At 42.1% G+C, this 13,829-nt stretch overlaps 1 protein-coding gene across 2 annotated transcripts in view; it reads right to left on the bottom strand.

Moving 5' to 3' along the window:
* Window positions 1–13,829, bottom strand: part of SYNPR (synaptoporin) — a 734,696-nt gene that overhangs the window by 24,994 nt on the left and 695,873 nt on the right. For both annotated transcript variants that reach the window (XM_078661539.1, XM_078661540.1), the window contains one exon: window positions 6,159–6,357. In XM_078661539.1, the coding sequence (XP_078517665.1) occupies window positions 6,159–6,357 (199 nt within the window). The remainder of the gene's footprint in view (window positions 1–6,158; window positions 6,358–13,829) is intronic.

The raw sequence follows: 13,829 nt of genomic DNA, 5'->3' as shown, positions 1-13,829 counted from the left end.
AGCTCTGGACCCAAGATGGCCACCCAAACCACCTGCAATCACCAAGACTGAGGCCTCAGCAGTATATCGGCCCACACAATCACTGCTGCTTACAGTGGCACCACCAGGGGCCACCGCTTGATAGTCGCCATCTGCTTTCTCCTCCGTGGGCTGATGATGTTCTGGTGGGCCATTGAAGATGTCCGAGCACAGATCTCATGCGACACTCATCAACTTGGCTCGGTTGCCAGCCACGCCCCAATTAATTAGTTTTTCAGGTTATTTTATGAGGTGATTTGTATATCCAAATGTAAATATTTAATCAGAAGGATTTTATACGGTGTACAGATTTTTACCTACATGTAGCTATTTTAGGCTAGTTTGAAATGCTAAGATCTCAATACACATACTTTTTGACTGATTGAACTATGATTCTTGGCTAACAATATCTTTGCCTGACAGATGATTACCTTCTGTTCAGGAAAAAACTAAAAACCACCCTGTTTCCTAGATGCTGATCCGATTCAATTGACCAACTTGCACTGTATCAAAACCCGTCCTAAGCGCTGTGATGTCCCTCTGGATGATTGATGCGCTACATAAACACTAATAAATACAAATACAAATATCTGGGTGGAGTTGGGTAGGCGAGAAACTGGTGAAACCTAATCCATGCAAGGTCTTTATGACAAACAAAAACATTGAACCTCTTTTACCCAGTGCTATGGTGGAGTGAAGGAGTTAATTTCCGCAGAAGAGCTGAAGTTTATCCCAGTGTAACCCAGTCCTGTTGTACGTGATAGTATAAGCGTCTTATTGACCATGGTCCTAAGGTTAAGCCACCTATTGTTTCAACTGTCAGTCAATCAATCAGGGGTTTGTTAAAGCGTGACTACTCACCCGTAAGGGTCTCAAGGCGCTAGGGGTGGGGGGGTGGTGCAGGTTCCATTCCATCAAAGAGGGGGTCTGTCGAAGAGCCAGGTTTTGAGGTTTCTTGCGAAGATGGGGAGCGATGTTGTCTGTCTGAGGTGTAGCGGAAGGGCGTTCCATGCTTTGGCAGCGAGGAAGGAGAAGGAGCGGCCTCCCGATCTGGTCTTTCTGGTGCGGGGGACCACGGTGTAGGAGAGCTGGGCTGATCGTAGGGTCCTTTGGGGTGGGTGGAATTTGAGTCGGCTGTTCAGGTATGCTGGTCCGGTGCCGTGGAGGACCTTGTGTGCGTGGGTAAGCATCTTAAAGGTGATTCTCGCCTCGACGGGGAGCCAGTGGAGTGTGCACAGGTGCTGGGAGATGTGGCAGTGTTTTGGCAGGTTGAGGACCAGTCTTGCGGCGGCGTTCTGGATGTTCTGTAGCTTGCGGATGAGGTTTTTGTTTATTCCGGCGTAGAGTGCATTGCCGTAGTCGAGTCTGCTGGTGACCAGGGCGTGAGTGACTGTCTTTCGGTGTTCGAGGGGGATCCATTTGAAGGTCTTACGAAGGAGGCGGAGGGTGTGGAAGCAGGAAGATGAGACAGAGTTGATCTGGCGGTCCATTTTGAGCTCGGAGTCCAGGATGATTCCCAGGTTGCGTGCGTGGTCTGTGGGGGTTGGCGGGTTTCCGAGGGCGGTGGGCCAGCAGGTGTCGCTCCAGGCGTCGGGGTTTGGGCCCATGATGAGTACTTCTGTTTTGTTGGTGTTTAGTTGTAGGCAGCTGTTTTTCATCCATTTGGCGACGGCTTCCATGCCTTCTCGAAAGTTGCGTCTGGCGGTGTTGGGCTCGTTGGATAGGGAGAGGATGAGCTGGGTGTCGTCTGCGTATGACACAATGTTGAGTCCGTAGGTTCTGAAGATGGGGGCAAGTGGAGCCATGTAGACGTTGAAGAGCATCGGGCTGAGGGAGGAGCCCTGGGGGACTCCGCAGGTGGTAGGTGTGGGGTCCGAGAGGAAAGGGGGGAGTCTGACCCGCTGCGTCCTGCCGGAGAGGAAGGAGCAGATCCAGTCGAGGGCCTTGTCCTGGATTCCTGCGTCATAGAGTCTGCGTATTAGGGTGCGGTGGGAGACTGTGTCGAACGCCGCTGATAGGTCGAGAAGGATGAGGGCTACTGTTTCTCCTTTGTCCAGTAGGGTGCGGATGTCGTCTGTTGCGGCGAGGAGGGCGGTTTCCGTACTGTGGTTTTTTCTGGAGGAGTCGAGGATGTTGTGTTCTTCAATGAATGTGGCGAGTTGGCTGTTGATGGCTTTCTCGATGACTTTCGCTGGGAACGGGAGCAGGGAGATGGGTCTGTAGTTTTTGAGGTCGGTGGGGTCCGCTGAGGGTTTCTTTAGGAGGGGGTTCACCTCGGCGTGTTTCCAGTTGTCGAGGAACGAGGCAGTCGCCAGGGAGCGGTTGATGGTGTGGCGGAGCATGGGTGCGATGGTGTCGGCGGCTCTGTTGAAGATGTGGTGGGGGCAGGGGTCCGTGGGGGCCCCTGAGTGGATTGACTTCATTGTCTTCAGTGTGTCTTCGGTGGTGAGGGCTGTCCAGTCATCAATCGCTGGTTTCCGGGTGCCGGGGGTGGTTGGTGAGGGTTCAGTGTGTTGGTTGTCTTCGTCGAAGTTGTCGTAGATGCTCTTGATTTTGCGGTGGAAAAGGGTGCTGATTTTGTCGCAGAGGTCTTGTGAGGGAGGGATGTCGGTAGACTCGCTGGTGGGTTGGGCGAACTCCTTGATGATGCTGAAGAGTTCCTTATTGTTGTGTGCGTGGGTGGAGATTCTGTCTTCAATCGCTTTTTTCCTCGTTTCTCTGATGAGTTGATGATGGATGTTGGTGGCGGCTCTGAAGTTGTTGTGGGCTTCTGTGGATTTGGTGTTTCTCCAGGCCTTTTCGAGGCGGCGGCATGTGCGCCTGGATTCTCGAAGTTCGGTGGTAAACCATCTGGCTTTCTTGGCATGGGTATTGTTGTTTTTCTTGAGGGGGGCTATGGTGTTGGTGCCATCCGAGATCCATCTATGCAGGGTTCGGGCTGCGGTGTTGGGGTCGTCGTTTTCCGCGATGGTTGAGGTGGAGTTGTTGAGTGAGGAGGTGAGCTGGTCGTCGGTAATTTTGGTCCAGTTTCTTTGTGGAAGCAGGTGATGGTGTCTGTGGATGGTGGGTGTTCTGAAGATGAAGTGGACGCAACGATGGTCGGTCCAAGGGAGTTCGGTGGTGTGGCTGAAGGTGATGGAGTTTCCTGTAGTGAAGAGGGGGTCGAGGGTGTGTCCTGCTGAGTGCGTGGGCTCGGTCACGATCTGGCGGAGTCAATATTGTGGAGGTTGTCCAGGAGGCATAAGGTTTTGGGGTCCAGTTGATTGTCAAGGTGGAAGTTGAGGTCTCCCAGCAGGGTGTAGTTGGTGGATGCGATGGCCTGCGGGGAGATAATGTCTGTGATGGAGTTGGCGAAGGGTCCGCGGGGTCCAGTGGGTCGGTAGATGAGGGTCCTCGGAGGGCGGCGGTGGGGCTGGCCAGTATCTTGAAGTGAAGGTGTTCCATCAGTTCTGAGGACTCTTCAGGGAGTGTGCTCAGGTGGAGGCTGGATTTGTGGACGATGGCGATTCCTCCTCCTGGGTGGGTGGGGCTGATTCACTGGCCTGGTCAAATTGTTTACACTCCCTTGTATGATAAGTTTCTTTCCACCCCTGAATACAATTCTGCAAACCACCTAAGTGGAACTTGTGCCAAACTACCTGTTCAAGTAGGACATTGTTAATGATTCATCCATCCTGTCTATCTCATTGGAACCTTAAAGGTCTTTCTGGAAGTATCAAAGGGATTTCCAAACTGATATCAGCGCCTTCCATTCCAAGTTTACAAGGTTCTGTGATGGAAGAAACAGAGACTTCTTGTAATTATGGAGGAATAGAAATCTGCCGAGAGTTCACACTACCTCATAAATGTTCTTGGTCAGAGTCACCTGAGATTGATGAACAATCAATATGTCATCCAGATACAGATAATCTTAAACATTTTTTATCATTGAGAATTGTAAGTATATGAGTGAAAAGTTTGGTGAACACTACTGCTGACGGCTTCAACCCAAAAAGGATTTGAAACTGCTTCTGATTCTCCCCCAGAAGTGAACCTAAGAAATCTCTGATGCACCTCATTGTTGGGCACATTCAGGTAGGCATCCTGGAGACCTATTGATGCCAAAATGTAATTTTCCCTTACCCAAGGAATTACCTGTTGCATGGTGGTCATTTTGAAATGTATAGTTTTTGGAATAGAGTTCCTGGGGATTTATATACCAAAAGATCAGTGAGCACCAGCTGTTTTATCTCTCTGGTTCTGGAAACTGTAGTATTGTGTTCTTCTCCAGAAGGGATGACACACTCAGAAAAAGAGCTTGTCTCTAGCTTAGATCCCTTGGCCATGGGGTTACAAAAAAATATTTTCTGCAGGCTTGGTTTTAAATCCTGTGGTATAGTCCAAGGAAATCACCTGGTTAACCAAATATCTTCGACATCATCCAGCCATTTCCGCTACACCAACAAAAGTTACCCAGTCACTTGTGAAGAGACACTTATGTTGGCATAGACAGAAATACTGATTCTGAAGTGTGCAAATGTTCTAAATCATTGCTAGTTTGAGTTGTCTGAAACCCAGACACGCTTGTTTCCGGTCCAGGGAAGGCATGGCTTGGCAGTTCGGGCTGGACTGTTCCCATGAGGCACAGGGTCAGACTGATTTGCATATAGCCATGTCTGAACTGGGGTGGCAGAGTGGGCTAAAGAACGGGGATGGATTAAACCCAGATCTTTTGACTGGGTGTGAGTATTTGATTGATTCAGATGCTCCGTCCATCACCACCCCCTTTTGTACCAAAAATTCCCTATGAAAATGACATGGGGAAAAATGTGTTTGTGAACTCTCCTTTTTCTCAGCCCCAGCTTGACGGATTACATCAAAACTTTCTAGGAAGGAGCTGAGGTGGATGAATTTTGTTTTAGAACGTTTTGAGAAGATTTGACAAACAGAGCCAAAGTTATTAGCAAAACCGTAAATGTTCTTCATATGGAGATTCTGACTTACATAAACTACACAGTGGCAACCACTATATATATATATTTATATATATAGTAGTAACATTATGGTTAGGTGAAAATGTAATTTAAAACTTACCATTTTACACTTAAAAAGCCACTGCACTGTACCTGTTATAATTTACTGAGATAACTAGAACTTGTGCCACCTCTATGCCCACTGTTGTCATCAATGATGTAATGTGAGATGTTATCAGTGATGTCATCAATGATGTCATTGAGCACGTCATGAGTGATGCAAACTGTGAGGTCAACAGCAGAGCATGGTGGAGGCTTCAGTATGAATATTCCAAAAAAAAGCTGCCTTCAGCAAGCCTCCACACTGTTGCTAACAAGGCGCGACACCATGGCCAATTGTTATGCAGTCACTAAAGGAACATTGGTCAAAGCATCACTGGCACAGGGGACTCTAGTTACCGCCAACAGTCTGCATACCGAAAACCCTTTCAAGGGAAATGTTTAAGTAGAACCCAGCACCACTCCCTACTTTCCCTGAAAAGTTCTGAACAATATTTTAAAAAAGTGGAACCCTTTTGCACCACTAAAAAATAAAAGAAAAAATCCAAATTAAAAAAACATAGGCATTGAACTTTGGAAAAGGAGTGTCACTTATAACGAGTGCACACAAAGAACAAGATGTATTGTGGGAGATTTCCACTGTAGTAGTTAAAGGGATAGGATGTTTTCAGTATGGACAGAAAGTTAAAGATAGGCGGTTACTTGTTATGTGTGTCTTCACCCAGGCGTGGTCTCAAATTGCAAACAGTAAGGAATGGGGAGAGGAATGTGGATGAGGAAGGTAATGATATGCCTTACTTTGAAGCACTGTCAGTTTAGGGTGTCTGGGGATTCATTAATTGACGCTATAGAGCTGAATCTCTAGATGCTAAAAATAAAATAAGTACAGTTTATTTAGGGATGCCTTTGAAATAAGTTGATTAAAAGGCTAGGGATAATCCCAAAGGCTTTCATACATCGTTCATGCTGGGCTATTAATGTCACAATTCAGAAACTCATCACATGTACAATATTGTGTGCATTGCAACCATAGAGGAGAGTAACACATGGGAAAGATGGGCCATATTATGGCATAGTGAATTGTCCATGTATGTTAAATCATAAACTGTCATTGAAAAAATTACTTACAATTAGAGGACCTCTGTTGTTTTCACGGTACTTGTTCTGGAAGAAAATGTAAACAACAGTGGCGGCCAGAGAGTAGAGGAAAGCAAAGACAGCAATGGTGACGAAGAACTCTGCGGATGAAGAGGAGTCTCCAATGAGGTAGAGGGTCTCTCGCCGCTTCCCTTCGCAGGTGGGGGCATTGAACACCACCTGGTACAACCTACATTCAAAAAGAAGTTCAGATTGAAAGCTTTATGAATTTAAAGCGACCACTGTCTTTAGAAATGCAATGCAGCATTTAAATGTTAAATATATTCTCCTTAATGGCAAAGGCATTAATATGCCCGATGGATCCAGGCTCAACTCATGCACAATGCAGCCTCATTAATCTTGCACTGGAGACCAGAATAACCCACTTTTAATGCAGCAGCAGATATGATTTTAGTTTTTAATCTGAGAATGATGCATTGCCCAGTATTCAGATATTATCTTTGTCTGAAAGTTCTATGTTAAATATTATTCACAAACTGTATCACAGTGAAACACCTTCGTTTGAAAGTATCCCACATCAATTAAAGTGGCATTTTAGATTTTCTATATATTTGTGATATGCTGCCCCATAGATTTGGACACAATGTATTCAAACAATTATGTGGATGAAATGATTGGTCATTTAAAGCATATAACATCTCAACATAAATTACAAAGGAATAGACTGCATCAATATAGCACAGAATCTTTTAAAACAGGAGTTCACAGTAGCGTGTTCGAGTCTGTTTTTTATAAGAAAAAAAAACAAATTGTGCTTTGGTGCCTTGAATGAGGAGGGTGAAGGAGTGGATGGAAAAGATAAGGAAGAATCAAGTGGACATTTTGATTTGCCTCGTCCAACCAGCATCAAAAAGGATGGACGCAACAGCCTAAAAGGGTAAAAAAAAGTAAACAGTTTGCTTTTTTCGAAGTAAAAAATAATCAGAGCTCTAAGTCATTTTGTAGGGTGCGGGTTTTATCCAGAGACCACGCTGTGTGCCCTGTGGCCACAGGGTACAATTGTAGACCGTGCCCTCAGGAGTAAAGCATGTGTGGTAATATCCAGTGGGTTAAGATCGCTTGGTAAACACTGCATGCCATTTGACCACTGGCCCCTGTGGTAGACCTGCATGGTATTTTCAACTGCTCTGTTGAATTCTATCCCCCTTTTCAGATTGTCAATTTCATAAGGAGATTTATGATTCTTTATATGATATTGTGGGACATTGCTGTACTGCTTAGTATTGTGTTTTGTACTTTCTGTTAGATATAATTCTCCTTATACTATAACTATATTTAATATATGTGTTATTATTAAAGGAGAAGTGTACACTCAACGTTTGTGTGTTCATTTATGCTTATGGATAATTAGGTTTCACTATAATGTATTTTATCCTGGTTCATCGTACACACCATTTCTGGAGTTAAGCCACAGGCTACTCCTCCACGTCTAATCAGAGTCAAATACACATAAGTGACCCCCACTTTCCAACACCGTCTGTGTACCCTGACTGCTTACTATTAGCGACTCTGGACTTTTGCTCCTTTGGAGAGCCCTATAAAACAGACTCCTGAAAATTCGGCCTGATAAATGATATCACAATCAGCATGGGAAAAGGGATCAGGTTTCAGCAGTCTGGGCGTATCATATAACTCAAAGCCACACCATGTGCTCAAACTCCAAAGGGACAGAACTACTTCTTTGCCCTTCTCTCTGTGTCCTTGGGAACTGGTAGAAGAGCATGAATTAAGGTCATTCACTTTGGCAATATGGCAATGCTTTTTAGGCTCAGAGAGAAATGGGACAGAGCTCAGAGCCTAGGTGCAGGTTTGACCGTGTGCCCAGAGCATCCTGGTTACAGTCAAAGGAAGTATCAAACAAGCCCTGATGGCAGGGTAATTGAAAACTTTGATTTCATTGGAGATATGATAAGTTATGTAATCAGTCATTTCAGTGATTATGCATGATATGATATCATCTGTAACCTGTGAAGTAAGAGGCAGTGCACTGTGAGAGGTATGCTGTTTAGTTCACAGTAACTGGTGAATTTCAGAAGTTGTAGGTTGTGGATCATAATACTAACCTCGCATCAAGTTACATTTTAGGGGATTATACACATATAAATGACCAAATGTATAATATGGACACTGCTGTTATAATTGAGGCCACTAGTTCCTAACGCAAAAGTACATCAGCTTAATTATCTAGGATTTTGGGAAAAATGGCATTGAAATATAAAGTTGAGTTTCTAATTCAAATTCTCATAAGAATATTTTGACAAGTTACAGATCAAACTCGATTGCCACTCAGTTAAAATTTCATGTATATTAGTCGAATGGGATTGAACTATAGTGGTGATCTAAGAGTAGCCTATCCAAGTCCTACAGGAATATGTGATCTCAGATACACCACATACGTCTGAATAGAATACAATCAATCTCAATGCTACGTTATAACATTTCTCATATAGGCCATTTTCACAATTTGAAAATTCGTTCAGCTGTTTTTGATGTGTTGAAGGGCATTGAAAGATTAACCTCTTGTGTGTTTAGTCTGTTCATTTATGAAATATCCATTAATCCAGATCAAATAGTACAAACAAAAACCAAAATAAAACCCCATCAAACTCTGGTTCTACAATAGATTATATGTTCCTAACTAGTGCTTAATTATCTGTGAATCTGATTTGGATCAGTGGATCTAAGAAATTTAACTGGTTGCCTGTGACTGAACGGTTTTGGTCGTGTGGCTTCTTGGGGATGTCTTCTAGCAGAAAAAACTGGAAGGATATAAAGAGGAAAAGGGGAATTTCCTATTCTCGGAGAGAGGTTAACAGAAGAACAGATCCTACCCTCAAAACTAATTCACTTGCACTACATAGTGTACATCCATGGACCCCCTGGAAAGTCACTGTGTTAATATACTCTGAGGCAGCAAGCCGAAGTCTATAGGAGAACTGTGACCTCACAATCAGTTCATGGACTTTCACTATGCATTTAAAATGTGCATACAGCATTTGATATATGAAAACCATAAATGTAGTGTTTTTGACATGCCAAAATATATAGCACTATAGAGGACAAAACAGAATTGGGATGAAAATGAATGGATTTTGTATCACTAGGTAGGGAGCCAAAGTCGAATGGCACTTCCCATAGAATGAAAGATATTATAAGCATTTTATTAAATGTATTTTTACATTGAGCTGATGGCTTATTCATGTCAATGTGTTTGTATTTAAGGTTAGTGTGACATTTGTTCATGTAAGAAGCAGGAGGTAAAGCGCACGGTTAATTTGAAAGAAGGCATAAATTAAGTTTATCAAAGTCAATAAACTCTGTAAGCAGCTTCCTGAAAGCGAAGAATATGTTGATGTTTTACACAGAGCTGATGTAATTTGAACACTGTGCTTTCATTATTTTGTCTTTCACTTAGAGGTCACTTGGTCAGAAGCCACAGAAGTATGCTGTTGTCAAGAATCATTTAGCAGAGCAACTTGCTCATTAACTGTAAGGCCTTAAACTGAATGCCTGTTGCTGTTGAACGAAATAAATACTGATGTTGCCCTCTTGAAAGTGAAGTGCGTTTGTGGGATTATGATGTCTTAAAAAGGGTTGTGAGTTCATAAACATGGTCTATATGCTAGGGGCACATTACAGAACCATTGACTGACAAGTAACCATGAATGGGCAAATGAAGGACCAAGGAGATTCCCAAGGTGTTCGTACTACAGAGGAGGTGAGAGTGACTGTGTAGTCAGGTTAAGTCAGACTTTCCATTAAAAAGACAATTCTTGGTTTTCTAATTACAATGGTCTGGTTAAACAAATACGTTCATGCATTTTGAGTTGTTGTTGGATTGTTTCAAGCAAATCTGTCAAGCAGGGCCAAAAAAAGTTGGCGTCCCAAAAGTGACATTTTACATTTCAAATCCCATTCAATTTTTGTTCCTCGATACTGAAAAAACTGCTGAATGGAATTTCAGCATGCTTCATGTGTAAGTATAACTTTACTGAAAGAAGTGCCTTTGCTTAGTTTGATGTAAAGCTTTCTAGAAATTAGCCTGTACAAATGTTCTATCTGGGCAGGCAGAGGTTACATTTTGAGATATATCTGGACCGTGAATCTGCAGATCATACATTGATTGTCAAATGCATAGAGGATTTATTAATAAAGGCACACCATTGGATTAGGGAGTGTCTTCTCCATTCATCCATTGTAGAACTACAAATCTGGATTTTGAATCGCTACTCTAATTGGCAGGCCTTTACAGGAAATGTTGGTCATGGCTACAAGTAACCAATGTGGTGCATGGAGAACCGTTTTGGGAAAATAAATAAATGGGCATGTGCCTACTCTGGCCCTGGTCCATGTGTGGGTGGGGTCCACAAAGAGACCTCCCGAAATTAAAATATTAAACAGGAGTTTAATTGTAGGAATTTTGAACTTCATTAATGAACTCTAGACCTTCAAGCACTTCCCTAAATATGGGTCGTACCTCACTCAACAAGACACCAAAATGATAGATCCTTAATAACTTTGATTCACTTTATTGACTTTGCAGCACAGTCGAGAAATAAAATCCAGTGGCAATGAAAGGTTAGCAAATTGTCATGGTGCAGCAGTCTTTTGATCATTCATTTCCTTTTCTTGACTTGGTCATTGCCAAATCTGCATGTCAGCTTATCGATATATTAACAGAAGTTTACAAACAGCTCTTTTATTCATATGTTTACAAACAGTGATGAAATATGAACATTTTGAAAATGTACGAACTTAGATTAGATATGCGAACACCCCTCTCAATATACTAAATTCACATCTCTAGAACACATACTCCACATGAGACACACACTCAACACTTCACATAATACACATAACTAACACACTTCATAATGTCCATTATACATAAACCATTCACAATTCACATATCTAAAACATAGGACAGTCACAATCCATGACACTCAAATACATACTGCATGTGAGGCACACTCTCAACACACATACATATTGTAAACAATTCTGCATACTCCTGAAAGATACACAGTCATGTCTTCTGGCACATGTACTCATAATCACAGACACACACCCCGAGTCTGTATACAATCAAACTGATATAAATGCCCAACACACTTGAGAGATACACACAGGCTGATAGACATGCATGACACATATGGTATTTTCTGTCCAAACACTGTAGATGTTAGCTGAAGACAGAAATCTCAGATTTTAAATACAGAAATTACCCTAAATGTGTTATGCTCAAGAATGTATTACCGTTAATCTTGAAATACACCATAGATCATGAAATATCAACAACAGAATTGACATAGGATTCAGTCATATTTTCTTATAATGAATTAAAAGCATAAGATTTTACTATTGATAACAAATAGTCACAATGTATTAATATTTTCTTTACTCCCACCAGGATGTGTGATATGACTAGAATTTACAAAATGAATAATTTAATGACATCTATGTAAAAAACTCATCAGACAAATGTGTTGGAATTACAATTCAACATCTGAATCCCATGGATATTATACATGTATATAGTTAAAGTTTGTCATTGCTTTGAAGGAGGATTAAAAACGTTACCTGGTGTTGGATAGCTAGCTCTAGTGAGTACAATCATCAGATTTAGATATTTGGATGCCTGATTTCATTATTATTTCCAGAGGTGTATGCATATTCTATTTATGATAATGGAATTGTATGTGATGATAGTTGTTTTTGCCAGAATCTACCTTTCTTACAAATCAGTTACAATTAATTGTAACGGAAAGGCTGTACATTTGTGTGTGTGTGTGTGTGTGTGTGTGTATGTGTAAAGTGGAATCAATCGTTATCAGGATAATGAGAGATCTATGCAGGTGTTTAATTTTGCAAAGCACACATTAGACAACTACCATCTTTACAATGTTACTAGAATGCACTCAGATCTCAAACTGCTGCTATCACACAATGGAAGGCATTAATTAGCACGTTGCTGTAATTCACAAGATCATATGCAATAACTATGCAATAAAACAATGCCTGCCTATACAATGTAAAATAACCTCCACAGTTGAAACGGAGTACTGCACAAATCCACTTTTCCAGCCATTGTGTGTCAAAAGGTTGATTTTAGTGTGTAATGATATAGTTTGTTTTTTGCACATGTATATTAGTCCAGGAAAATCCCTTTGACTCAGACAGAAAGGGTCCGATTAAGACACAGTTAGGAAAGCATTCCCACCTAGGGCCCGATTACAACGTGGTTAGGAAGGGCTCTTAACTGCATTTGCTCCTTCAAAAGCGGATCGGGAACGTGTCTTTCCAACTGAGGGCTCGATTACAATGCGGTTAAGAACATAGGCTCCTATTGAGGTCAATAGGAGTCCAACCACATCGTATTTGGAAACATCCGGATGCATCGTACTAGGTCAGTTGGACTCTCCTGATCTGAGTCGGTAGGAAACCATTTCCAAAACCATTCGGTCGGGAAGATTTCCTAACCACATCGCAATCGTCCCAAAGTGTTGTGTAGCATGTTCAAGTCTTATTTCGACATGTGCCACTCTATAATGCAAAACAGTGACTTCTAAATCCAATGAACATATACCAACGTTAAGGACATGGACGTTGAATCAGCAAAAATGGTACGGAAAATTGAAGTGACATCACACCCTCTTTGACACCAGTGACATCACAAGGAAGATTCCTTGCCCCACTTTAGACTCCTCAACAGATTGCGGTTTCCTACTGAACTGCAAATAGTACAACTTATGAACACTCTTTCCTTTCTCTTTCTCCCAAGGCTTCCATTACCCTCGCAGAGCAGGGGTCATAAAGGGTAGTGCCAACCGACGCTTGATGCAGCTGCAACAACTAGCTACCCTTACCTGACACACATAATCAAAGATGAATGCAAAACTTTAATTTGCATTTTGCAAACACTTTTGAAGCGGACCTCCAAGCGCTTCAGAGCCTAATAAACCCTTTTAACTAAACGAGACATGCACTTCTTTTTCAGAACATATTTAATAAAAAAAGGCCAGCGTGGTTTCACGCTGGGTCTACTGAAAGAATGTTCTCAAGCATAAAAAATACACTTCTAAATCGAATGCCTCATATCAGTAACATTTATAAAATTCATGCAGATACTTCATTAAAAGATACTAAACATGTAAAGTGCAAAAGTAGTGTAATACATGAATAAATAAACGGGTGTGATATTTAGGAGAAAGCTGTAGAGAAAACGACAACAAGGACTATCTCAAGACAAAAACATATTTGTAGGATGAAGTATGTAAATTAGATGGAAAATAAGTAAAACAGCAGCAGTGTGAAATTGCATCATTATGAAGGTTTAAGCAAAAGAGCCTGCATTCCTGCTGTTCGCTCAGCAGTGCTTATGCCAGCCCGTTAGGGTCTCCAACTTTTGAAGATAGCTCCTATTAATTTTAAAATCCGTCCATGAATTATTTGTTAAAAAGCTTGCTTTTGCTTCTCAGTAAAGAGACGAAGAGTGTGAAGTATATGAGGGCCTATTTTGCCCACTTGAGTGTTCCCCATTGACAGAACAAAATACATTGTTGGACCTGTGCATCAATTTAGCGCCAAGAGTCAATAGGTGCTATAAGGCTGCCGTCTTACATCACCATACTGAAGAACCGG

Source organism: Lissotriton helveticus, chromosome 9 (genome assembly GCF_964261635.1).
Source record: "Lissotriton helveticus chromosome 9, aLisHel1.1, whole genome shotgun sequence".
NCBI lineage: Eukaryota > Metazoa > Chordata > Amphibia > Caudata > Salamandridae > Lissotriton > Lissotriton helveticus.
The sequence above is the reverse complement of the archived record's forward strand: the minus strand, read 5'-3'. Positions and strand labels throughout refer to the sequence as shown.